The following is a 27221-nucleotide window of genomic DNA, read 5'->3' as shown; positions in this document are numbered from 1 at the left end:
GGCAAGGCTGGAACAGGCCCTGGGCAACCTGATCTAGCTGTGGTGTCCCTTTTCATTGCAGGACTAGATGTCCTTCAGAGGTCTCTTCCAGCTCTAAGGATTCTCTGAGTCTATGATTTCTCCCTCTCTCTATTAAAGCATCCCGTAGAGAATTTGCTGAGCTGAAGAGCCACAGTGCAGTGGGAGGGAAGCCACATCAAGACAAGTGGTCCCTATTACCTTTATCTTGAATGTTGCTGACTGCAAAAGCAAAATCCATGCCAGAGACTGTATGGCCTTTAAAGGTCTCTTCCAGCTCTAAGGATTCTATGGTTCTACGATTTATTCTCAAATAATCCATACTGTGGGAGACAAAGTTCAGTGTCTGACTTGAACTAACCTAACAGTTTCCTACCAAAATATAAGCAAGGTCTATCCAGTTAAATGACTGCTGAGAAGCTTCCCCCCTATTGATTCTTCTCCTGACAGCTATTGCTAGTTGTCAGCAAGACTTGCAGCCTGAAGGCAGAGCAGGGAGAGGATGACCTCGGGCAAGACACAGCTCTTCAGGTTGTGAATCCCTGACATTTCTACATGCAGAAGCATGCATACATGGGTCACGGTATACACAATATCTATTTCCACAGCTCCTAGGCTACAAAACCCCTTCCAGCCTTTCTGCACTGTCACATAATGGCTGAGACTGAAGACCCTGATCCAAACCAATCTTGTCCCAGACATCACAGAAAAGCAGGATTACACCAGTTCCCAATGGCACTGTTCTTTGCTGGCTCCCTTCAGTGTAGACATCCTTTTGCTGTCCTCTAGAGAGTCAGCAGAGGGTGACTATTTCATAGCTTAGTTTATTATGCACTGGTTGGGTTTCTGCTTCTTTCTGTTGTCGTAAATGAAAAACATACATATAAAATCTTTCATTTGTGACAAGTCTCTCCTCCCTAACAGTACTACCTACGCTCCCCCTCATCAGCCCTCCAGCCTTGGGCAACAGAATAAAAGCAACAACAACAAATAGTACAGGTAAGCTCTTGAAGAGACAGCCTAAGACATTTCTTGTCCGCATCAGAACGATGATCAGTATTTCTCTAAGGCAGGTCCCATCTGATTGCCAAAGCCACACAGTTCAGACAACATTACTCATACCAGACTGAAAAACAAGAAGAAATGGCAGCACTGCCGGCATGCTGAGAGCACAGGGAGGAAAACCAGTTGGGCTCTCTACCTCCTCTCCCTGACTTGGATAAAGGGATATGATCATAAATCAATATAATATCCAGAAAGAATGAAGTAGTGTTGCTCTTGATTTCATCTTGTTTCTCCAGCACAGTTTCAGTCCCCGAGTTAAGAGATGGAATTCAAAATTGTTTCAGTGTCAGAACCTGCCACCTAGAGTGCAAAACGAATGGAAACAGGTTGGTGGGTTTTGGGTCCTCTGTGCTTTGTTTTGTTTTCTTTTTTTTAAAGCAACTATGTCAGGGCATTACAGATATGCTACAAACTATAAATTCGCTGTGCTGTCTTTTATGGCAACAAAACAGATTTTAAAGAGACCCTTAATTATGTATCTGCACAGCACAGACATCATTATAGGCTATTGCATCTACTCTCAGCACAAACACTGCCGTATGCGGTTCAGCGATTATAAGACAGGAAAGCACTTTTTTTTCCTTCCAGTTCCCTCAATTTATAGTTTGCATACACAGGCAGATTCACTTCTTTCTTTTTGAGATCACATGGCTGCAGCAGAAAACAATTGGTTTTTAATCATAAGTTTGGGATGCAATGAGTGGCAGTGGCCTGAGTTCCATGGTGGGCTTTGTGTGCTCAGCGTGCTGGGCCAGAAAGCACACATCACCACGAGGAAAAAGAAGCAGACACATCACAGTGCACTTCTGAAGAAGTTTTCTGGGGTTTTTTGACTGCAGCAAACTTTCAAATGCCCATTTAGAGGAAAATATACTGTTTCCATGTCAGACTCAAACGGAAGAAGTTGCCAGTTCCCTTCGGAAAATTGAAAGCATTCCAGTATTTCTGAGCCAGGAAACATTTCAAACATTTTACACGGTGATTTTGTGTCAGTTCAACTCTAAACTATGTTTTCACAGAGGGGAAGAAGGAGGATTTATAGAAATCACTCTCTATCAAATGCACTAATCATCACTGCCTACAACTCCTTGAAGAGAGAGAGAGGTGTTCCTCTTCTCCTGGGTGGTGGGATGGGAGGTAATGGCTTTAAGTTGTGCTGGGGGGAGAGATTGGATATTAGGTATAATATCTCCCCTGCAAAAGCAGTAATGCATTGGCACAGGCTGCCCAGAGGGGCAGTGGAGTCACCGTCCCTGGAGGTATTCAAGAACTGTGGAGATGTGGCACTGAGGGACACAGTCAGCACTGTGGTGTGGATGGGTTGGGGTTGGACTTGCTGATCTTAGAGGCCATTTCCAAGCTCAGTGATTCCGTGATTCTGTGATTCTTAAAACCTCCCCCTCACCATTCAGCCACCCACAGCCCTCAGCCCTGCCCCAGGAGGCACAGCCTGCAGCAGCACAGGGCTCTCCATCATCACCTCAAGAAACAGCCAGCAGGTTCCTGCCCATGTGATCTGACTTGCACAGAGTCCCTCTTACGAAAAGCTTTAATCTCATCTTGACAAGCGAGATGTGGCAGGTAATGCTTCATTGCACAGTTTCAGCACAGTTAAGAGTTTATTAGTTGGGAATCAGAAGCCAGCCCCTTGTGGTCGTTCTTGAAACCACAGTGATGTGTTTCAGAGCTAAGATCCCAACTTTTCTCAGCCTATTTTGACACAGCACTCACCTGGCTGCCATCAGGGCACCCAGCCCTGCGGGGACCACCATCAGCGCACACACAGAGGTCAGCCACTGCCCCAGGCCAAAGGATATTTTTTAGCTTCTTTCAGACCACCTAATTAGTGGCCTTCTGCCAAGTGCAACCTCTAACCCACTCATCACTGGTGAGGCCCATTAGTGAGTGATTTTCTCCTCACCTTAAGGCTTTAAATCTGCTATCTGTGAAGAATTAAGCTGCATCTTCAATTCAACTGAAATCACCTACGCCATCACAACGCGACATCCATCCAATTTTAATTAGCTCTGTGCCAGTAACAGAGGAAGCAGGAATCTGAGAGAAGAAAACATATATCCAAGCAAAGGGATAAAGAACTGGGGTGAACCTCAGAAACTACCGCAGCAGCTGTTGAGAAAATCACCATCATTTTCTCAATAACCCCATACTGTGTTAAATGCAGCTTGACACTTCAGCATCCATCTTTCAGGAGCCTTTCCTCCCTTCTGCAGCTCCCAGGCACCAAGACCTTATTTAACCAAAGCAATAGGCATAAACGTTTTCTCCCATTGAGCAATTAATATCTATTTGCTAGAATTTAGCAAGCATCGTTTTAAGTATTGCATGGGAACTGTTGAATCACAGCTTGAAACTCTGATGGATCACCTGAGGTGAGTGCTGAGTCAGCCATGGGAGCACAGGTGAAGGCAATGCACCTGTGTGACCAGAAGGGGTGGAGCCTGGCTCCACTTCTAGACCACATTTAAGGGCTGACCACCACTGGGGAAAGATTTCTTTCTGGAGATTACTCCCTTTGGAGTTTTTCCACTGTGAGCCTGGGATATGGGTGAGTATTCAATCTTTTCTCAATTATTCCCTTCCACTGCAATAATCTTTCTTGTTATACATTTTGACTACCATGCTGTTTGTTCTATTAATGATATCTCTATATAATATAAACAGTATTTGAACTGCTTATTCTGTTAACAATCCATTCCTTTACTATACAAGTATAAGGATACAAGGAGTAACACTATCTTCTTCTTCAAAAAAATATATGTATAAATTCTGGAAAACAACAAACCAACAAAAAGAAAGATACTAACACATCCTAAACACGTAAAAGGCATAGGATTTATTAGGCATATATAGAATATATATTTATGGACAGTCTCGATTAAAGAGAACAAGGGGTGGGGAAGGGAGGATTATTTCTTAAAACCTAATGAGAATTTGAACAGTAACTTTAGATGTGCTTCTCTTGCTTGTAAAAACTATTTATTAAGCTGTAAAGTTACAAGAGGTTAAAGCTCAACATTAACATCTTCCTTTAAAGAAAAGAAACCAAAGCAAGTTTCCTGTTCAGATTACTCGAAATATTTATTCACAAGCACATACGGTATCAAATGGATGTGACTATTTTTCAAAGAGACACTGTCATTATCCATGACAAATATCATCAGCCTTTTACAAGTGCATGCTTTTAGGCAGCAAGAGAAAACTGAAAAGAGTAAGCCTTTCTATCGCAGTCAGATTTCTTCTCCATCTTCAGATGATCCTCTGCTCCAGGCTGGCAGGGACTGCTTCCCCAGGCTTGCACAGAACCAAGCAGCTGCTAAGCTGTGGCCCTGAACATCTGCTGTTAGAGTCAGGGCCACACTTTTAAACCCTTCCTCAAACATAAATGTATGAGGAATGCCTCCTCAGGGTAAAACAGTCACTGGGGTTTATAGCTAACTTATAAAATTGCTGATGCCTCTAAGATAGCTTCCAGTGAGCAATCCCTAGCAGGAAGCTTACTACACTTCAGTTGTCCTAGAAGGCTGTTTACTGTAGCACTCATGGCAATGATGAGATTCAGGTGGCTCATCAGGAAGAGTTACCCACCCCTAAAGCTGTTGTGAACACCATGACAATGAGTCAACTTCAATGCAGGCTCACAAGAAGATCAGGCAATATCCTGACACTCACTGGTGAAGAACTGCACTCCTAAATGGATTGAGACATTTTAGAATTGATATTTCTTGAGCTAAAGGGCACTGATTTGTCTTTTTTGCTTCAGACTAAATCAGACACTACTGGAAAACAAGAGCAGATCTAGTATTCAATTCCTACCTGTTTTCATAGCTTTTATCAAATGATTTACTGCTCAGTGTTGCTCCCAGCTGCCTAGTGACTTGATGTCAGGGCCATTTTAGCAAATCACACCAATGTTTTACAGCATCTAACTTCTGCATCCTATGGACTCTATCTGACCAATCCTGACCACGTGTGAAGCGTACTAACACACATCTGAAGCAGCAGATATATGACCTGTCCTTTTATACATTTCTTCAGGTCTCAGCTCTCAGAACTGTAAATGTCAGCTTGGAGATATATGGTCACTGTTTGCATTAGGAAGCAAAATTACACAGGCGCCTGAGAAAGAAAGCTCACAGATTTAAACAAAGAACAACACAAGCTTTTGTATCAGCACCTTTATGGAACACAAGGTTAGCTTTAGACAAGTGCCAGGTTACAGGGATTTTTCAGTCCTCTATACAAAGAGAGCAATCTTGGGTTTAGCCCATCCTGATAAAATTTATAACACTAACTTATAGGCACTGTGTTTGGGCTATTTCCAAAGTAAAAAAAAGGGCTTTCCATTACAGTGCTTGGAGTGGTTAATGAGTAACATAACTTACTACAATCTTTTTCAGAGATTACTCAATCTTTTCCATTATGTCCCAGCATTACTGGGATTTCACAACACACAAACAATGCAATCCTCACTCAGGTAAAAGAGAAAAGTAAGGTAACGTAAGCCAAAGAACAAACATTTTTATAGTTACAACTTTGAATATATATATTTGCATGGGAAATTAGACTCATTTTTCTGAATAAAAATTCTACCTCTCCGTACAACAGAGCTATTTGTCAGTAGAGGACTACACTGTGCATGGCTCAGCCTGGAAAAGGAAGTCTGGACTTGAGTCATATTCAGCTACATGGATCAACAAGCAACCCCTTCAGATCCAGCAGCTTTGGTTAGTGGACGGAAACTTTGGCCTTTTGTTTGAACATACTTGTCAGCAACAAACAAGTAAGATTTTTAAAAACAAAGCAAACTGTCTTATGTGCATAAAGTCAGTGCCTTGACATTTAAAAGTACCTCTATAAGCAACTTTACCTTAAACCGGGCAGTGCTTAAGTTACGAAAGATTCAAGGCTGATTAGTTTCTTTATGATGGCTGAAGAAACGGTTCTGCTTCAGGAATTCAAAAAGATGAATCAGGTTTATTAGTAGATTTATTAATTTGCTGTGATTTACAGTGCAGTGATCATGTCTGAAACGAGGAGACATCAAAACAGGTTTAGCCAAAAGGTTTATGGCTTCCAAGTCAAATTCCATGACCAGTGTCAGTCATTTGGGCAACTGAAGATCAGCAAACAGAAGATAAGCAGAAGCCAGGTGCTGCACTGATGTTTTGGAGGCAGTATTCCAAAGTATCTTCTCTTACAGCAATTTCCTTTTCTCAAACTCCTGCCAACAGCACACAGACAGGTGGAAGAAAAAAATAATGGCTTTCATTAGTATTATATTTTAAATTGCTTTGTATTTATCTTCCTAAATCTAGGAATTAAAAAAAAGAAATTAGAAACTAAATTTAAAAGTATTTAATACACTCAAATTTTTTCAACTCACATTAACTCACTGGCTATGAAAAACAATTGTGGTAGACTGCAGTGATACCAAGGAACCACCTGCACCTAGACACAGCATAAACTGGCTTGAAAAACACTAATTCTCCATAAGAACTGCAGTAGAATCCTCACAGTAAAGGATTCAAGCCAGGCATGCAATGAAGTAGAGAGAAATTCAGCTGCAGTTTATCCAGGATCATCAGGATCAAGTCTCCTTTTCTGGAGATGTTCAAGACCCACCTGGATGCCTACCTGTGCAACCTGGTCTAGGGAGCTGCTTTGGCAGGGGTTTGGACTCAATCTCTAGAGGTCCCTTCCAACCCCTACAATTCTGTGGATTTTTAGTACATGAAAAAACACAGCCAAAGAAAGGAAGACTCCCACAGCAGCCTTTTTAAAGTGCTATTATACAGTCATCACAGGGGAAAAAAAACAAGTACTTAGACAGCTGAACTATGCATTTTTCTCTAGCAATGAAACAATGCCTTGTTTTGAAAATGAATTAAGAAAAATGCAAGGAATTCCATCTCATTGAAGTTTTTCTGCTGTATGTGTTCAGCTACAATTCTGAATTGGTACTTAAGAGACACTTCTGTATGTCATATCGACTGAAATTTCAAAGAGTGCTTTATTATTTTAAATTAATTTAGGTTCACTGCTTCCTCTGATAGTATCTAGAAAACACAAGTTGTTGCACTCAACAGCAAAATTTAATCATTTCTGTATTTTGTTGTTCACTTCCCTATAAAGGCAATATTACTTAGATGATATGCAGAAGTAGTTTTAAGTAATAACTACAGCTCGTTCATTGAATACACTTGCTATGCTTAACGAAGCTTAGAACAACAGAGTATCTGGGTATGCTATGCACTGCCAAGTCTTATTCACTCAAAAGTAGATTCTTGTTCTGTGAGTATGTATACCAGTTTCCAAATAACTAACCTTGTAGATGGTGCTACCTAACTGAGCAGGGGACATGCTGACAACAACACCAGCACTCTGAAGAGCAGCTATCTTCTCCTTAGCCCCACCCTTTCCACCAGCAATGATTGCTCCAGCGTGACCCATCCGTCTGCCTGGAGGAGCAGTCAGACCAGCAATGAATGACACTACTGGCTTGGCATTTGGACCCTGTCAATGAAGAAGAGACATTGAGTTACACAGCAGAGGGCAAATGAAAAGCAATTTTAAGTATCAGATTTAAAATAATAATCTTTGCCTGGCTAGTTGATATAACAAAGAGCTAGAAACCTCAAACCACATGGAACCATTAATCTGAGGAGCGTGGAATACTATACCTTCTGATAAACAGCATAAACCAGAAGTAATATTTTACAAATAAAGTAAAATGTTCCCTACCAATGTCATTACAGAACTAAAAATCTAGAGCTGATGCTGCTTTGCAGTTAAACTGAAATTCAGAGTTTTAATCATGTTAAATTTCTTTTATATCCAAGTGTGATAGCTTGTATCTCTTATCAGTAGAGGTTAGAAATAGAACTAAGCTTTCCTGACATGGCAGAAAATGGCTGACCACCAACACAGGGGAAGTAAGCTCTACAAAACTTACAGAATTATTTTCCTTCAAGAAAGCTGCTGCATCTTCTTCAGCGTTTCCTCCAATTTCCCCAATCAATATGATCCCCTCAGTATGAGGATCCTTCAGGAAGACATCAAGACAGTCGATAAAATTAGTTCCATTGAAAGGATCACCTCCAATCCCTGGAAAAAACAAACAAACATAAAACTGCATTTAAAAAAATTAGATAATGACACCAGATTTGCACTAACAGTTTCAAAGTAAGTTTCAACATGAGGGTTACTGTCAAAGACTCCTAAGACAGACAGCTCTCAGAGTGCCAAAGAATCTGCTCTAAATCTCTCCTCCACTATTTCACAGAAAGCTTGATATCCAAAGTTAAACATCTGTGAATAGTCACTTTCCAAACCGTAAGCCAAACAACACATCTTATACAGAGACTCTATACAAGATACAGCAGAGTTAAGACTCCAGTAACAGAATTTTACTGTAAAAAATGTGAACCACCTTACTCAGAATATCTAACTAAATGCCAAAGAATGCTCTATCCCTTTACATTAATACTAAACTTCTCAGAACAATTTGTTTCAAAACTGATGCCACGTTTGTTGGCAGCTCTCTGCTCAAAGATGTTTTCTAGTCTTTTATTAATCTGACGTGGAAACAGTAACAGAAATCACAGCAGATAGGGATTTTGTTTCTCAGCATAAAGATAAGCTGCTCAGCAATTCCTAGGCTTGCAGAAAGAAACTAATTTGGATGTGTTCCTGTGAAGAAAAAGCAAATGAGTCTAACAGGCTGCAAGAGTCTGCTTCTGAGGAAACCTACCAACACAGAAGGACTGCCCCAATCCAACTTGCGTTGTCTGATGAACTGCTTCATAGGTCAGGGTTCCAGATCTTGACACAATACCTTTAAGAACAAAGGGAGATAAACTTGACACTAAGTGCATGACTACAGGTAGCTGTTCTTATATTCATCAAAATCACCTTACTGAACACAAGATGTCAGGCTTTCCAGCTATCGCTGCCAAAACATGAAAACTCTATGTAGGATTACATACGTACTATTTATTGGTTGGCATTTTTGAGACTTCATTGTAAAGAGATTAAAGCTACCCCAGCAAAGCAGTTATATGGGCTGAGATGGCACTCTTCACACTACCTCTTTATCAGGAGAGAATCTTGGAAGCAAAATAGAATATACACCTTGTAGAGACCACAGCCCTAGCCAGACCAAACTACGTTTTCTACAGCTAAAGTTACACACTGAATCGTAGGCTGGAGACAAAACACTTGCATGCCTTTTGTTCATTTTTTCAAGTCTTTGTTAACACCATAAGGAGGAAGTTTTCCAGGAAACACAGCCATTATCTTCCAAATATTTCAAGCCATTTAACAAGCAATGTAATTAATATATTCCAGAAACAGAGGGCAAAATGCACCATTAGACTAACATTTAGTTTTGTCTACTGTTTATACCACAGAAGAGTGCAGATGTCTACCTGCAAAGAAGTAGGCTTTTTTTCTTACTGCAGTCCTCAAAGAACTTCCTATTTACTATGTTTCACACTGCCTGAAAGAAACTACAGTCCACAAACTGTGATTATTTTTATAGCTCGTATACCAAGATAATCAAACGATTCTTGGATGCCTCACAGCATGAGAAAGCTGGGGAGCACTCCACCAAAGGTCAGTGTTAAATGAAGTTGGGAAGATGGCAAAGTTTACAACTTTATTCCCTGGCTCTTGGATCACCATCAAAAACGTTTCTAGCAGTAGCAGGACATCAGGATTTAAAACATCCTTTTGCACTTGGTGTGCAAAAGATTCATTCACTCAGATTCCATGGTCCTGTGACTCCAGCAGACACTCAAGATCTTAACAGAAATTTGATTCAGAAGAAAGCTTGAATGACAATATCAATTGTCACTCATACAGTAATAGAGCAAAGCCTTGATGTTACCTAGAAGGGGAATAACGGCAGGTCTGAGTTTTCAATTTCAGGTGATGCAAGTGTTAATGCTTCCTCCACTTCAGCACTCACTATGTACAGCTTATTGCAAAGTCAGAATTGTTCAAACAGAAGACAGTTCTTCATGATAGAAGAACTGTATTAAGTACAGTCAGCTCAAGCACACTGAGCAGCTTTCCCCCACAGCAAGCAGACTTTTCACCAGAAAACATGCAAAACATTAAGGGTGTTGTGTTCAAGTTAAATGAGCTACCCCACTGACAGTTAATGGCAGTATATGCTGTTCACAAAGTTTCTGAAGCTCTATTTTGTAAAGCAGCAATGTGAGATTTAGAACATTTTTTAAATAATGCAGTGCAGGAGTTAAAATCTATTCTTATTTTCAGCGTTTAAGACAAGGAATAAGGACACAATGTCTGCATGCAACAGGGTTTGTAACTAACTTGTGATTATCAACAATTCACTGCCTCTCTGATCTCAACTCTCCTGACTGAGAAGTGGGTGTGCTTGTCAGTTCCACTCATCATGGTACAAATGAGTGAACTCTCAGGTTAGAAGGTTCTCTGTAATCAATTCTTTTTGGAAGTACACTCAAATAATAGCATTAAGGAAACTCAGTCCATCACATTACCTAAGGGATCTTTTTCAATTGTTTTGTGTATCAGCACACTGTGACTACTAGAGTATGCTGAAAGACTTTGGCCTTCAGGATTTATAACAGGTAAGCTCACTTATGAACCGAAGGACAGACAAAGTCTTATACAGCATGTTAAGCGTCTTCTGGATAGGATGAGATTAGCCTTGTGGATAAGCATACTAGAGTACCAAACTTTACTTTTAGACAATGCATAAATATTCAAAAACTCACCAATTCTGCCCTTCTTGTGAATGTGACCAGGCATGATACCAATTTTACACTCTCCAGGCTAAAGAAAAAATGGGAGAGGACGGATCAAACATTCAAACTGTCACTACAAATGGTTCAGCCTTGGAGCAAATCTAGAATTTACTTACATTGATGACACCAGGGCAGTTCGGGCCCACGAGTCGTGTCTTATTCTGCCGAAGCAGTCTGTGTTTAACCCGAACCATGTCCTGCTGAGGAATCCCTTCAGTAATGCAAACAACTAAGGGCATTTCTGCATCGATTGCTTCATTGATCGCAGCAGCTGCAAATGGAGGAGGTACGTATATAACCGTGGCAGAAGCACCAGTCTGTTCTTTGGCCTACAAGGACAATAATAAGAGAGGTATCAAGCATTTGATGGGTCCAAAGAGAGCACCTGATTACTGGTCACTTGAAGTATGTCTTCTGAAGGCAAAAATGAAGTAAACAGATATCTACTCATTTACCATAAACACACAAGTGTTAAATTCACTGAAGATGGACATACACAGTGCACCCAGGGAACTGAAACTTACTGAAAAGGACCTCTCCTAAAAGCACTGTTAGCTAATACTTCACTACAGTTTCATCATGAAACCAGAATCAATCAGAAACTAGCTACAGGCATAAAACATAAACCTCCTGTGCAGAAAAGTTATTTGCATTACTGAGTGTGAAGAACACAGTGGAAGAAAAACTCATGCACGACCACACGGAAAGCCTCTCTTACAAGGCTTCTATTTCACTGCTTGCATAGTGACATCCAAGGTTCAAATTTGTCTCTTCACTATGAGGGATGGAAGCATTCAGCATCATTAGCTGACTGAACTGTCTGTTCCTTCAGTCATTGTTACAAATTACCTCCTTCACAGAATTAAAGACAGGCAGACCCAGATGCGTTTTTCCACCTTTCCCTGGAGAAATTCCTCCAACTAGATTGGTGCCATACTCCAATGCCTGTTGGCTGTGGAAAGTGCCCTAGGAGAGAAAAAGAATAAAGTTAAAATACATACAATAACAAATAAAATGTGAAAAAACCTCTGATGACATCTGCAATTCTGAAGGCAACTTACTGCTCTTAAATTTACAATGAGAAGTGATTTCACTCCAAATAAACAATCAGCTATTTTGAAGAGTGCATCAACTTGTTTTAAATCAATTCAGAATACGTTAAGCTTTGTTTGTTTTAAATAGAAGCACAGTGGCTGCACACTAAAGAACAGTTTGTTCTGTGTTGCCAATATACCTGTAGACACAGCAGCCACATTTTATTTTCCACATCAATTATGGCAGATGACAAATACAATAATGAAACAATAAATTACTATTCTCATCCATGACTAGATGACAGATTTAGCAACAGCACTCTTCTCCCCTTACAAATGTGTAGAAGAGTGAATGTGAGAAAATTGTGAAATATCCTGAAATTAAAACGATTTTTTTCTCATAGGCATCTATGTTCAAAGGCATTGTGACACATGCACTTTCAAAACTGTAAGGTTTTTGTAGCTTTTAAAGCTTGGAAAGGGAGCTTTCCCATTACAAAGAAGCCCTTTCAGTTGTACATAGCTTAAAGCTTAAGAGCAAAGTCAACTACAAGAATAAAAATAAAAAATAAATTAGGAATCAGAACACAGCTGACTCAAAAACAAAGTTTTATGTTTGCACACTGAAAAAAAGATCTATAGCTTACTGATATTAAGAAAAAAAGCTGCTTGAACAGAAGAGTGGGAAACTACACAGCCAAAGGGATCTCCTTGATCACAGAGTGTTGTTTCCTATCACCAAAGAAAAAGCTATAATCTCTTTTACACATGACTACATTGTACAGCCAAAAAACTTTCTGCATCAGAAGGGTGATAAAGAAGAAACAGATCACATACATACCTGCTTGCCTGTAAAACCCTGACAGATAACCTTTGTGTTTTTGTTAATATATAGATTTTTCCTTGATGCTGAGTAGGAACAGTGTCGTACTCCATTCTGGTGCACTAGAGAAAGGCAGAGAAGAGAAAGCAAACCATTAATCCACTGCCTCATTATGCTCCATGTTAATGAATGTCCTATCAAATAAGTACACATACATTTATATTTTCATGTGAAGATGAATTGATCCAATTGTTTTTAAAAGCAGCTCTGAAAGTTAAGTGTTAATGGCTTTTGTTTCTATGATATTAAACATCTAGTTTACTCTGCCACTGTGATTGCTCAGTTTGCTGAGGGTCAGACCACACATTTCACATACCCCATACTTAACATGAGAACCCCAGTCAGGACAGACAGCAGATGGAAACATCTTATCTACTGCTTTCATTTGCAAACCAACACGCTTCTGTCCTCTAAGAATTTCTGCAAAGTGATAAAGAACAACTAAAATCCCACGTTTCTAGAAAGGAAGTGAAAGCTACTACACAGAAAACGTACTCTTCAATATAAACTGCTGACACAAGAATCAGATGACTGTTAGCAGGACAGACTGACACACAGCTACACTTCTTTCTCCATACCATAAAAACCACTTCTGCAGTCCCAGTTCAGCTGTCCACCCCATATCTATTTTCTGATATTTATAACCTTTCACAAAAATGTTTTCCAAAGCTTAAGTTGACCAATTCTCAGCTTTCAGACATATACAAGGATATATTTTTCTAAGATAAGAAGCTTTCAAGTCTTTTTTTTTTTTTTTTTTTTTTTTTACTTTGATAGCTTGGAAAAGATTTATTGTTCTGCACCGATAACTGAAAAACAGCTTAAATTCCAAAACTTTTTATGGATTTACTCTTGAAAGTATCTCATACATGACTGAATAACCTTGGTTTAGAGAAAATACAGATGGCTTAGAAAAGCCTGGCTATAGTTGTGAGCAGTTTGCTGACTTCTGATAGAGGCAGCTCAGCATGAGGCATGTGCCTGTGGGGCAATACATTTTTAAAGAAATGAAAAAAAAAATCACTTTGTGCTTTCTGGGCTTGATTAGGATGACAGATTTTTTATTATTCTTTATAGCTGGCAGTATACAACTCTGTATTGCCCTCTGTGGCCTTGTCTGAAGTAGAAAAGTTTCTCCCTGGCTACTAGCACAGTAAGAACAGCAAAGGTAGGGCTTGAGATGAAGTTCTGCTGCACGTGGCACAGGCTGCAAGTCTTGGGTGCAAACAGCTGGTGATTTAACAGACACAAGATGAGAAAGAAACAGGTGGAAATGGAAACGGCACACCCAAGTTCACAGCAGGTAAGGGTCAGAAATAGAATCAAAGTCTCAATTTCCAGCTAGGACTTCCATTCACCAGCTCCTCCTGTTTCACAGCTTCCAATTCCTGTTCAAGCAATTGCTTCTAATAGAACAAATTAGGGATCCTCAGTATAATGCATGTGCCTTCAGGAAGGCAGGGCAAGATATCATTTGTACTTCTGCTTGCAAAGCTTCAGCAACAAGACAGTAAAAACCAAACTCATTGCTGACACCATTTTAATGTCCAGCTCTAATTTACAGGCCAAGCTGCAACAGTGCAGGCTTTGTGTAAAGCCACAGAGCACAAGGACAAGTCTTAGCATATCCAGATCTGATCAAAAGCACATGCTATATTTGGTCAATCAGAGGTCTAACACTAACATCACTGTGTGCAGCTTCAGAAAAGCAGAATATGGTGCTAGGTAATCTTCCTCAGGCAATCCCTTTTGTTTCTGCCACATCTTTTTCTGTTTTGAGTAGTTTGCATGTGTATTTAAAGAAAAAAATAAATAAATCTAACTTAAAGCAGGGTAGCCCAAGTTACATTTGCACGGCTTATTCCAGCAGTACAGATACTAGGGTCAACCTCCTCCAAAATCCTCCCAATTCAAACTTTGTACAGAGCTGGAAACTTATTTTCAGGACTTCCCAGAAGATTCCCTAAAGCTATAGACAGGAATCCAAATCAGAGTGCTGCTCTCTCACTCACATTTACCCCGGACCAAGCTAAAATAAAGTTTGGAAGGTGAGAAAGCATCTGAGGGTGCTCATAGAATAACACAACATGAAAGCAAGGGAAAGCAGCAGAGATTTCTTTCCAGAAGGACCTAGCAGGCAGCTCCATTGCCAGGATACTGAGCAGTAGTAAATGAAATTCTCCCTCTATCACTTCTTGGAATGCCCTGGGAGCTTGGAGATGAGGGAAGATATTCCTTTTCCTTTCTATTTCCTATGCAAGGCAAGAAGAAAGCCTTAGAAAATATATGGGCTCCAGCACAAACGGGAAAAATGGACTCCAGGGCAAAGTCAGGGAAAGGAGTCAAGTACAAAGAGCACCAGTGGAAACACTGGAAGTTTTTTCCACCTCCTTTCTCTGCCTACAAACACTGACGGGAAGAGGAGTTTGAGATTTGACACAATTTCTCCTTCCAGTCCTTCTTCACATTTCCACAGCCATTATCGGGCCATATTCACACACAATTATCCCTCTTCTCCCAAATCAGTCTGCAGAATTCAGCCTTCAAGATATCGACTGCGCTAGTACAAGATGATCCTTATTGACCAAGGAGATCTCATGCAATTGAAAGACTGCTCAGAATACCTCACTCCTGTCTGAAAGAGGATTATGTGGTCAGGGAAGGATTTCTAGCTACCATACCCCAGCTTCTCTTCCCTTGACAAATCCCTGTCAATTAAGGGAGATCCCACCTATGAACACAGCATAGGAGTTCAGGAAATGCATTAACCAGTCTATAAAAGGACAGATGCTACACCCACAGCATTACACAGAACAGCAGGACTAACAGGCAAGCCACATGTAGAAAAACTTCACTTCTTTCATCACCCCCCTGTTCCCATATGAAACATCCCCACTCATTGCAACCAACAATACTGGCTACACTGGGCCATAGTGCCACAGCAGCATTTGAAAGATAAAGTTTCCTCCCAAATTTAAGAAGTTGAAACAGGCACCGTTCTTCCAAGATAACAAACTTTTTCCCACTAAGAATACACGTAGCTGAAGGGTTGGGGGGAGTCCTAAAACTAAAACATCACACAATTCTTCAGTTTGCATCATTATTCCTGCAGTAACTCTTGGCCAGAACTGTGCCCATCACTTACTTTCATTATTTAATCTAAGAGCTTGACAAAGCCTTCAAACACACCCAGAAGGTAACATCTCAAATTTAAGGTTTTGGCAGACTTTTAACATTTTACTAAGAGTACTGAACCAGAAAAATGTTTCAAATGAAGGAATATCTGGTCTTCCAGAAGTTTCTTTAAAAGAGTTTATAAACTGTTGCAAACAGAATGGCTCTTAAAACACTCAGTCCACCCTCAGTAGTCCCTTACAACCCAAAGAGCACCTTAAGCACTCTGCCCTCAATCTGTTTTACTGCTGTTTGTAAAGGGAATGAAGTTGGGTTTTAAACATGTAAAAATCTGTCAAAAATTAGCTTTGCTGGAGTACAAATTAACCAACACTGGAGATGCTACGCACCCACCCTCCAACAGAACCAATTCTCACTGGACTCACAGGAGCGAGTTCAAGGTGCCCAAGTGGACGACAGTGACACTGTGTTGAGGCACCACTGCTTTCCACTGGTACTTATGGGGGGACACGAGGCCGGAAAGGACAACTGAGGTAGGGTGGGTCACAGCTCTGCATAATCAGGTTACAAGTCCCTCACCTACACATTAACATTTGAAACAAAGTTTTGCTTTGAAGATTTTGCCTCAGATTGCTTGCAGTCTCCCCAGTTAATGCATACTGTTGTTACTCTTGACAACAGGAACCAGATTCATGTAGTTATACTGAAATCACATAGCTTAGGGGCTTCAAGAGGCCTCCGGCCCAAAGCACTGCTCAAAGTGAGTGGATCCAACTCACAGAAAGACCAAACGGTTTGGACTGGAAGAGACCTAAAAGATCATCTAGTTCCAACCTCCCTGCCATGGGCTGGTTGCCCCCCATCAGCTCAGGCTGCCAAGGGCCCCATCCAGCCTGGCCTTGAGCACCTCCAGGGATGGAACACCCACAACTTCTTGAAACAGCCTATGCCAGAGGCTTAGCACCCTCTGAGTAAAAAAATTCTTCCTAATATCTCCCTTGTTTCTGCTGAAAGCCACTCCCCCTCATCCTTTGTAAGAGATCAGTCCCCTTCCTATTTATAAGCTCCCTTCAAGTACCAGAAGGCCACAATAAGGTCTCCTCAGAGTCTTCTCTTGTGCCAGCTACGTACAGAATCACATAGAATCATAGGGGTTGGAAGGGACCTCTAGAGATCATTGAGTCCAACGCCCCTGCCAAAGCAGGTTCCCTACACTAGGTCGCACAGATAGGCATCTAGGCAGGTCTTGAATATCTCCAGAGAAGAAGACTCCACAACTCACCCTGGGCAGCCTGTTCCAGTGCTCCATCACCCTCACCATAAAGAATTACTTGGTACTATGCCCAGCTCCCTCAGCTTGTCTTCAAATGAGATGTGCTCTAGCTCCCTGATCATCTTTGTACCCTCCTCTAGACCCCCTCCAACAGCGCCGCATCCTTATGCTGGGGGCCCCAAGCCTGACCACAGCACTCCAGATGGGGTCTCACGAGGGCAGAGTAGAGGAGGACAAAATCCCCTCTACATCCCACTACCACTCTTCTTTTAATGCAGCCCAGAGTACAGTGACTCCAGCAGCTTCTCCCGGGGCTCGGGTTCACCTCACCAACCCTCAAAGCGAAGCCCAGCACCTCTCCCCCCTCCTCGGGTGACCTTGCCCCGCCGCAGGCCCGGCCCCGGCCGAGGGAGGAGGAGCAGGCGCGGGCCCCGCGGCCTACACCGGAGCGGCGACCGCGATGAGGTGGGGGGAGGGGGGGAGCCGGTTGCCAAGCAGCGGGGCAGGCTCCGGAGCGCCGTTGAGGGGCGGGAGCCCGTACTCACGGCGGAGGAAGCGGCCCAGGAGGCGGGCGGCCGCGGCGCTGCAGTGAGACATCGTCCCAATGACACCGGCCCGGCGGCCCTGCGCTGCCCACCCCGGCGCGGCGCCGGGCAGCCCCGCGCGGCGATTGGCTGAAAGGGAAGGCCCTCGGAGCGGATTCGACCAATCAGAGGGGAGATGGGGGAGCGGGAAGGCTCGCGGGGGATTGTGGGGGCTGTAGGCTGAGGGGCGGGCAGCCTTGAGGGGCGTGGGCATGTCTGGTCCACTCCCAGCACATCCCCCACCGTGACCATTTAACCCTCAATGCCACGGCCACGCAGTACCTGAACCACCTCCAGGGACCGCCCCTCTGGGCTGCCCGTTCCAATTTGCTACCGCTCTTTCTGATGAGTTTTTCACAATATCCAACCTAAAGTGCAACTTTAGGCTGTTACTCCAGTCCTATTACTGTGGCCTGGCATACCCAGCTCACTACAATCTCCTTGCTGTAGAGAGCTGTAAGGTCTCCCCTAAGACCCCTCTTCCCCAGACCAAATAATCCTGCTTTCCTCATGTTGGTACAAGTCATCACCCCCCTAAAAGTAAAAGTTTCAGGGTGTGGAAACCAGTTCTACTCACTTGGACATAAGAAAAAATAAGCTTGCTTTGGGTTGCTTCAGTGCCGTGGCTTTGTTCCTGGCAGAGAACACCTTGTTCCACCAACATTAATTTAACTGATTTAATCAACTACATAGAAAGAAACCATTCAACCCAGGGAGAAACAATATCAACCCAGGGAGAAACAGTACAGCAATGAGCAGCACTCAGGTGGCACTGACAGGAGCTGGTTCAATGTGGGGCAGCCAAAGGGTTGAAAAAAAACTCATGGGATTTAATCCCTGAACAATGCTTTTTGGCCATTGCAAGAAGGGGTGGGTCGTCCTAATACATTTTTAAGTACACAACCATGTTTTAAGAGCAATGTGGATCTTAGAGCTGAACCTTAAGGAAATCACAAGCCCAGAGACGAGCCGAATCCCAGTGAAAACATCTTTTTGCTCTCTTACATAGAGTTGGGCTTTGATCTTGTTGGAAAGCAGAACTTCATGTTAAACACAGGACTTTCTGCCTCATATCTGTCTGCAGAGTTCTCGACCTTCAGATAGGGAAAAAACAAAAAACAAAAAAAAAACCTAAGTAACAGAGTATCATTGTTAATGATTACCTACCCGGGAACTCCAGCAGTAGCACTAGATAACATCACACTGCCTGCACACATTGTCCCTTTCCTAGATCTTCAGATGAAAAGGGTTCACTGCAGGCATAAAATGCAGTTTCTTTTGATACTCCCTTAAAACTTTCAGTAAGATGTTTTTCTTTCCTTTGTTCACATCCTAGTTGGACAGTTGTGATACTTGGGTGCTTGGGGTCTGCACACTTCCTTGGGGCCATCACAGAAATTAGTCAATACCTCCCAGCCTCAGCTTCTTCTGTATAAGAAAAAGTGATGCTAATGCTTAGTTTGTTTCCATCATGTGACAAAATGTGCAGTGTAAATAAATCATCCTTAAACATCTGGATTTACTAGCACCAAGAGCAGAAAAGCCACGCCTACATTTTCCATGGTGTCCTGCTTACACTCCAGAGCCTGTCTGGTATTTTAAACTGGAAGGGGGTAGACTCAGAGTAGATATCAGGAAGGAATTCTTTACTGTGAGGGTGGTGAGACACTGGAACAGGTTGCTCACAGAGGTTGTGAATGCCTCCTCCGTGGAAGCATTCAAGGCCAGGCTGGATGGGACTTTGAGCAACCTGTATCCAGTGGGAGAATTAGTCTTTCACCCAAAGAAAAAATATTCTGTGTAAATGGGAAGGGGTTTTGTGCTTCCAACAAACAGCTGACAACATAAAGTGCCCTGCTGCTTTGTAAAGTGAAGATTTTTCATTGAGGCTTTATCTTCTCTGTGATCTTGCTGTCTCAGCAGTGTGCAGAGCTCCATGGGACCAAGTTAATGTTCCTCTGAAAGGCTTTGCTTCAGAATCAGACCTTGAAATCAAATGTCTGCAAAACGTATCTGGACTAAATGTAAGGAGTCTGACCCTCATTTTAGGGTTAAATTTGGAGCACCAGCATTGAAATCTCTCCTTCTGCAGCACTTCAGACCTTGTGGGCTCTCTGAGATTTCAATTTTATTCCTGTTTTATATCACAGTCAGCTTCCACCGAATGTGCCTATTCTTACATACCTAATGTTGTTTAAAACATTTCATAGAATCATAGAATCATAGAATCACTACATCAGGATAAGGCCACTAAGATCACCTAGTCCAACCATCAGCCCATCCCCATCACTTTTTTCCTATTCATCCCTACAGGTTTTTTTTTTTTGTTTTGTTTTGTTTTGGTTTTTTTGGCACTGGTGAAAACCCACAGAATGACATTCAGATCTCTTCTTTAAAGCATCTTCTACTTTTGTCTTCTGAGTAACCTTTCAAAACCAGTTGTGGCAGAAAAGCAATGGATGGCTGAACAACCCTACATCTCCACTGACTAGAATGATGATTTTTTACTTTTCCCCTAGCTCCATCATAGAGGAAAACTGCAGGCTGGGCATGAAGGCTTGATTGTCAAATACACATACAGTCATATTCAGAGTAGGTATTTTTGTCTGAGTTGAAATAGCCGCAAGTGCCACTAGATGTCACAGCTGCTTCGTTGTTTGACTCTTCTCCCAGGGCTTACAGTGGTTTGGCTGAAGAGCGAAAGGAAAGAAGAACCAGGCTCCTGTCCTGCCACCGATGGAAGATGCTTTAGGACTGAGTTTTCTTGAGTAATAGTTTCGTGCCCTGCTGAGATCCTCAGCTTGGTCAGTCTGAAGGGAGCCTGCAGGAAGCAAAGAGTCAGGGAGAAGAAGGGGATGTTGGAAATGCACAAAAATCATAAGGCATGAAATCAAAGTGATCATAAGGATATGGCCTTCTTCTATATGCTGATAATTTCACTGTTGGGAAAAAGTCACCTTTCCACACTTTTTCTAAGATTAACTAATGACATTTACGTTGGTGCTGTTGATGCTTTCCAGTTGGAGCTTATGAAGACCTGCTTCCTCCTGATGAAATGGTTAAGAAATGACAAAAAAAAAAAAAAAAGCCATCAAGCAATCATAATTAAGCCAAACTCAGGGCATTTGCTCTCAAAGGGAGCTAATTTTAGTGCCAAACTGCTGCAGAGATTGGCTGCATCCCTGCCCTATTCATGGCAGAAAGGCAAATAACTGCATCACAAAGGAAGCAAGTGAAGGGCAGGGGAAGAATATTTTTCCTCCCTGCTGAGAGCAGCCCCATGTCTGTCTCTTCTCATGTCACCCATAGGAACCTGTTCATCCTCCAGATTTAGCTCTGAGATTCCCACAGGAGGATACATCTTTTTGGAGGTTGGTTCAAACTAATTATCTCCCACAAACCTTCAGAGAATTTTTCTTCTCCTGAATACAGCGCAGTGAGAGCAGCAGCCCGTGCCATCGCTCTGCACGTGAAAGTCATAAGAAAGATGGAGAGAATTAATTCATTTATTCACTCTGTTGTGACCAATAATTGCGCCTGTGGATTCTGTTTTCATTCCGTTGACAGCACTTATGTTACAAACAAAACCAAAACCGAATTCCTGTGAAATTGCTATTAAAGCAATCCCTTGAGGGAAAAACAAAAATGAAAACAAGGAAAATAACAGTGGAAAAAAAGAGGACAAAAGTGATTGTAAGAACAAACTGCACCCACCTTACAAAGTGCAGGGGATGTTCCATGGAAATGTTCTCCCTGTGCTGAATTTGCACAATCCCTGTTTCCCAGGGCATGATTTGCTACAAAAGCAGCCTCTGAATTTTAGCTTTGTAACAGAAGTCAACACTCTTCCATCCCTGGAGACACTCAAGGTCAGGCTGGACGGGCTCTGAGCACCTGATGGATCTGGAGGTGTCCCTGCTCATTGCTGGGGAGCTGGACCAGGTGGTCTCTAAAGGATCCTTCCAACTCAAACAGTTCTGTAATTCAGCGCATGCCATGCTCCTGTAACTACCTCCTGTCAGAGCTGCCAGATGAGCCTATGGGTCAGAAGGGGGATGTCTTTTGCAAGTAGTGACAGCATGGTGTCATCACACAACTCCTACTTCATGGTCTTAATGGGAACCGGTCTTGTCTTCCCATGGCAATCAATAGTCAGATTGGCATCATAGCCTGCAACTCCAGTAAGGTTCCCTATTTACACCTGGAAGAAACTGATGGAGGAAACAAACTAATGGCAATCTCTCCTCTCTGACTCCATCCTAACAAGCCACACTGTGTCTGGGATGGATTTTGCTCTTGCAGTCAGCAACATTCAAGATAAAGGTGAGGGGGACCATTTGTCCTGATGTGGCTTCCCTCCCACTGCACTGTGGCTCTTCAGCTCAGCAAATTCTCTATGAGATGCTTTAATAGAGAGAGGGAGAAATCATAGACTCAGAGAATCCTTAGAGCTGGAAGGGACCTCTGAAGGACATCTAGTCCTGCAATGAAAAGGGACACCACAGCTAGATCAGGTTGCCCAGGCTCTGATCCACCCTCACCTTTAAGTCTTCAGGGATGTGGCATCATGAGGCAACCTATGCCAGTGCCTCACCACCAATCCCTGGTTGGAAGATGCACTGCAGAAAAGTGCTAGGCATCTTCAGCAGAGCAGACGTGTGAATTCCATTCAAACACTATTCAAAGGAATATCTAAAGGTTGACTAAAAAGCATTATTTAAATGTCAGTGTAAATCCAGCTCTAAATTGACAGAAAAGGCTGCCTCCCTTCTCTCTTCCAGTTTAGACAGCACATCATGAGGTGGCTTTAATCAAAGCCATGAATTTTTCACTTAAAATTCCACAAGATTTCAATTTTTTGTTGTTCTTTTTTTTTTTCCTTGAAAAAAAAACCACAAACGAGCTCATTTTCCCCAGCACATTTTGTACTGACTACTTGCAGCAGTGGAAATTCAGTCCTGGAAGGAAGCTGCCATGCCTGTGCTCTCTAGTGGGATCTCTCATTAATCATATAAAATGGCTGAGGGTGGAAGGGACCTTAAAGCTCACACAGTTCCAGCCCCAACCACTAGATCAGGATGCCTTGATTTGGTGGGACCAACTCATTCTAATGAACAGCGATGTGCTAAATCCACATATCTCAGCCCAGAGCAGCATCAAACCCCAATTCACAATATGCTCTTTCACAGCATCCGTAGCTTTTCACAGCTTCAGCTTTCCACCATTTTCACAGCATTGTATCTTGGTTCTCACCAAATGCTGGCTTAAATAGAATCATAGAATCAACAAGGTTGGAAAAGATCGCCTAGTCCAACCCAACACATCACCGCCATGCCCACTAAACCTTGCAGATTGTTCATCAGATGTTCCCAATCGTGCATAACCAGATGACAAAATACGATTTGGGTTGAATATGCTCATGCAGCAAGAGGAAGTAATTGTCCCAGTGTTGTTCACTATTTTCTACCATAGGACCATCCGCTGTGCCCATGCATGCCATGTGGCCACTTGGAGCCTATTGCAGTGCCCCAAATTGCTCTTTTTATTCTTTTATATATAATGTATTGCCTCTGCTTGGTTAGATTGGAGTAACTAGGTTGATGTCATGGTCTTTTGGGTATGGCTTTTAATGTTAAATACCCAAGATGAGAGAAAAAAAAAATGAGATGTCTATTAACTAAGATTTAAAGTAGCTAATTAAAATAACAGCTGATGCGTAGATAAACAATAGTTAAACAGCTGGAGCATAGCTAAGCAATAGCTAAAATAAATAGCTGATGTGCAGATGTATGCATCATCTTAATGGTCTTCAGAGAAACAAGCAAATTAACAATATTGTGCAAAGGAGAGCAAGGGCTGTACATATCTCGGGTAGCTGTCATATTCATAAATCCTAATTAGTCAATGATGACAAGTCAATCATAAATACGTGCTTACAAGAGGAAAGTCATGAGGAAGTTAAATATTTTCTTCCCTTTTATCAATTATTTGCTGGACTTCAGTCACATTCCCAGCATAGTCATTGTTTTAAGGTGCTTCATTAGGCTGTCTTAAAGAATTTTGACATCCTGAGCAAGTAGGCACATGTATTCATCAAAGATTTGGATGCTGCCTAAATATGTGAGGAAAGTATCACATTTGATTGCAGTCTGTGCTAAGACAAAAATACAGAGCTATTCTAAAGATATTGTTCTGATATAAAATACACTTGAATTACACAGATGAAGATTTTATTTTATTACTGGTCTTGGAAAGGATTGAATCCAGTGTTGTTTTCTTAAGTTTTAGCAATGGGCAGTGATTTCTTCATGTTCATTTATCCATTCCTCTAATTAAAACTCCTTGACGTGTCCTTGTTATCACCATTCCCTGCCAGGGAACCCCACTGAGCTCATCCTGGCTACAAGCAGCTATGTGGCACTGCAGCAGCATCAACACCCCAAAATCACATGGTCAGAGAATCGGTTGAGTTGGAAGGGTCCTTTAGAGGCCATCTGGTCCAACTCCCCTGCAATGAGCAGGGACACCTACAGCTCCATCAGGTGCTTAGAGCCCCATCCAGCCTGACCTTGAGTGTCCCAAGGACGGGGGCATCCACCACCTCTCTGGGCAACCTGTGCCAGTGCCGTTACTATCCTTATGGCAGCAGCACTAATTAGTGCTATTAGAAATATAATATACTCCCTATGAGTGGGAAAAAAAAAAAAAAAAGAAGCCACTGAAGTTTTGAAATGTTTTCTGTGAAGTTTCTCACTTTTGAATTTTTAGAACCTATTCATTTTTTTCTTTCTTTAAGAATGAAGTGTATTTTAAAAGTAACCCTTTACATTTTCAGGACAGTATTTTTATGCAGAAAGCATTGCTGGCCCTGATGTTCCTGATGTGTCTTTAAGGCTGTGTGAGACTTGTGTAACTAATCACACCACAGAAAGCAGAAACTCCTTCCAGTAGAGCCACAAAGACCTCTTTGTCACCAGCAGCCCTTGTGGTCACCTCCCTGCAACCAAACCTACCAGCCCTCACCCCACTACGTAGTCTGGGTGTAACCCCTGCACACAGCCCATCTCCCTTCTCTCATTTCCAATTTTGGGGCTCCTACAGCTTCACACTGAGTACTCCGTGTCTTCTTTCCCAGCTCTCTAAGGTTCATTTTGCCACCAAAGCCACAGTTTCACAGCACACCACAGGCACAGAGCAGCCTCTGCCCTGAGGGTGTGATCGTGACATGGAGGAGGGCTGTATGCAGGGAAAGAATCATATAATCACAGTCCTACAATCCTACAATCCTAGAATAAAATCATAGAATCACAGAACCATGGAGTCACATAAAGGCTTGGGTTGGAGGAGACCCTAAAGATCATTGAACTCCAACCCTATTACTGATGCAGTAGAAGTAGGAATAAGCTGCTTCTGTTCCTGCTTTCTCTGTTTGATCAGCAAAACTCACGCAGAGAGAGATCGATAGACAGAGAAATGTATTAGAGCAGATGGCATTTGCCCATGCTTCGCAGCTGTCTTGCTAAATAGCAATATTGATCCTGTAAATAATGACATGCCTAAAATACTGTATGTGTTCTTCAAGCACTAAGTGTAGGCCTTGGGACATGAATGTCGCCACTGAATACATTTTGCTTGGGAAAGGCATCACTACCCACCACAAAGCACCTGCAGAATGTGTTCTCTCACACTGACCGCATCTTATTGATTCCTCTTGAGCCAAAAGAAAACAGAAAGGTAATCACATTTCTTTTCCCTCTTTTTTAATGACTATGTAGTCCAAAATTTATTTAATCCAGAAATGTTGTTTTCTAAGCAGCCACTGACCGAATGAGGCTTATTTGTCCCTTTACAACCAAAATATTCCACATCTGGAGGATTGAAAGCAGCAAGAACATCATGCACTTAGGAAGGAAGGGCCTGTATTGCAGAACTGAAGAACCCATCACAGCTCTGCCAAAGTTATGGAAGACTTTGGATGCCAGAATACAGGTTCTGCCCTCTCTTCCATATCCTAATATCCATATATTCCTAATTCAACATCCTGGATTAAGTGGATATTACCAGCTCCTCCAGATGTACTGATCTCTTCTAGGTAAGTGAAGAGAAGGCTTTCCTTGTTTGCAAGACAGTCCTGGCTGTATGTTTAAAGGAGATTAATTCTCATTATACCTTACTAATACTCATAACAGCTCCTTTATCTCACTGGTGCTCATGTTCTCTTCATCACTTGGGTTATAATCATTTGGTTTAATGCATAGAGCTGACATGCTCTGTGCTGCCTGCTTAATTATTTCCATTTCCTTCTATGTCAGCTTTCACAGAACAATAACTATATCAGATCATAAAACTAGATCTACAGAGACATTAATAAAAACCTGACAGGTGGTAACACTTGTTGTATAACATGGAACAAGGTGATACACTTTAACTAAACGCTTAATTTCTTCCTCCTTAGTTTAATTAATTCAGCTTAATTAGATAACCTGCTTACCAAAGGTTAATTCAGTTGGATCTGAAGCACACTATTATTCCACCTATAGTGCTGTTGTTTTTTTTCTTTCTGAATGACGCTGCTGTTTTATTACCTCTTCCTCACTCATTTCACTGCTGCTGTTGATCTTCCTTGAAACATTTGTTTTCTCCAAGGCTGAGCTAATCCATAACTCAGTGCTAATGGTCAATCAGCCGTGCACGACCCACTGTGCAAAGCGCAGAGAGCGATGCCAGGGTTTGCGTGCAGCGATGGATCTCAACCTCTCACCGTGGAAAGCGTCAGGGAACACTGTGATATCACACCCTAAACATGCACAGCTCCCCCACCTTGGGCACTGAAAGGACATCTCTCATCGTTTGGTTTGGTTTGGTTTTGCAATCTTTGAAAAATACAGCTCTGCTCTTCTTCCTGAGCAGGCACGGCAGCCTTGTGATGACAGGGAATGGCATGGAGCTGTATAAAGGGAGGGTGGGAAAGGACCTTAAACACTGTCCAGCTCCAACTCATAGGTAGGGACACTTCCCATCAGATCAGGTTGCCCAAAGCCCCATCCAGCCTGGCCTTGAACATGCCAGGAACGAAGCATCCACAACCCCTCAGCACAACTTGCTCCAGTGCCTCGTGTTGGCGAGAACAGGACCTGCACCAAAAGCTGCACAAAGCTTCCAGAAGCAGTTCAGACACCCATCTTTCTCCAGCACTGCAGGCTTTCTGATTCTAACCCTGTAATACATTGAAGTGCACATGTAGCCCTCGGCCTGAGACCCACTCAAAGTTCCCCCAGCAGAGAAAGCTGTTGCAGAATCACCAGGCTGTGCCACAAGCATCTTAAGCACTCAGAGAAGGTATTAGACCTGCCACATTCAGGCTTAGATTTAATGAACCCCTGCTAAGCACAGAGCTGAATGACATCATATTTG

The 27221-nt window shown here is 42.2% G+C and overlaps 1 protein-coding gene across 1 annotated transcript; it reads right to left on the bottom strand.

Moving 5' to 3' along the window:
- Positions 1 to 4163: 4163 nt before the first annotated feature.
- SUCLG1 (succinate-CoA ligase GDP/ADP-forming subunit alpha) lies at positions 4164 to 17874 on the bottom strand. The gene is made up of 9 exons (XM_065735937.1): positions 17769 to 17874; positions 12774 to 12877; positions 11748 to 11864; positions 11015 to 11227; positions 10869 to 10926; positions 8855 to 8938; positions 8057 to 8208; positions 7429 to 7617; positions 4164 to 6325 (listed from the first exon to the last, which is right to left on the bottom strand). The coding sequence occupies exons 1-9, from the start codon at positions 17818 to 17820 to the stop codon at positions 6299 to 6301; spliced, it is 996 nt and encodes a 331-aa protein (XP_065592009.1). The 5' UTR covers positions 17821 to 17874; the 3' UTR covers positions 4164 to 6298.
- Between the last annotated feature and the right edge of the window lie 9347 nt (positions 17875 to 27221).

The sequence above is a fragment of the Cyrtonyx montezumae genome, unplaced genomic scaffold (genome assembly GCF_038088225.1).
Source record: "Cyrtonyx montezumae isolate F1298 unplaced genomic scaffold, pur_monq_1.0 scaffold_2, whole genome shotgun sequence".
Classification (NCBI taxonomy): Eukaryota; Metazoa; Chordata; class Aves; order Galliformes; family Odontophoridae; genus Cyrtonyx; species Cyrtonyx montezumae.
The sequence above is the reverse complement of the archived record's forward strand: the minus strand, read 5'-3'. Positions and strand labels throughout refer to the sequence as shown.

Bases quoted from the DNA above. Each gene is read 5' to 3' on its own strand.
- SUCLG1 (XM_065735937.1), bottom strand. From the start codon at position 17,820: ATGTCTCACTGCAGCGCCGCGGCCGCCCGCCTCCTGGGCCGCTTCCTC. The intron at 11,865-12,773 runs GTATGTATGTGA...TTTCTCTCCTAG, and splicing joins AGGGTTTTACAGGCAAGCAG to GGCACTTTCCACAGCCAACA. The intron at 8,939-10,868 runs GTGAGTTTTTGA...TTGTTCTTAAAG, and splicing joins TCACAAGAAGGGCAGAATTG to GTATTGTGTCAAGATCTGGA.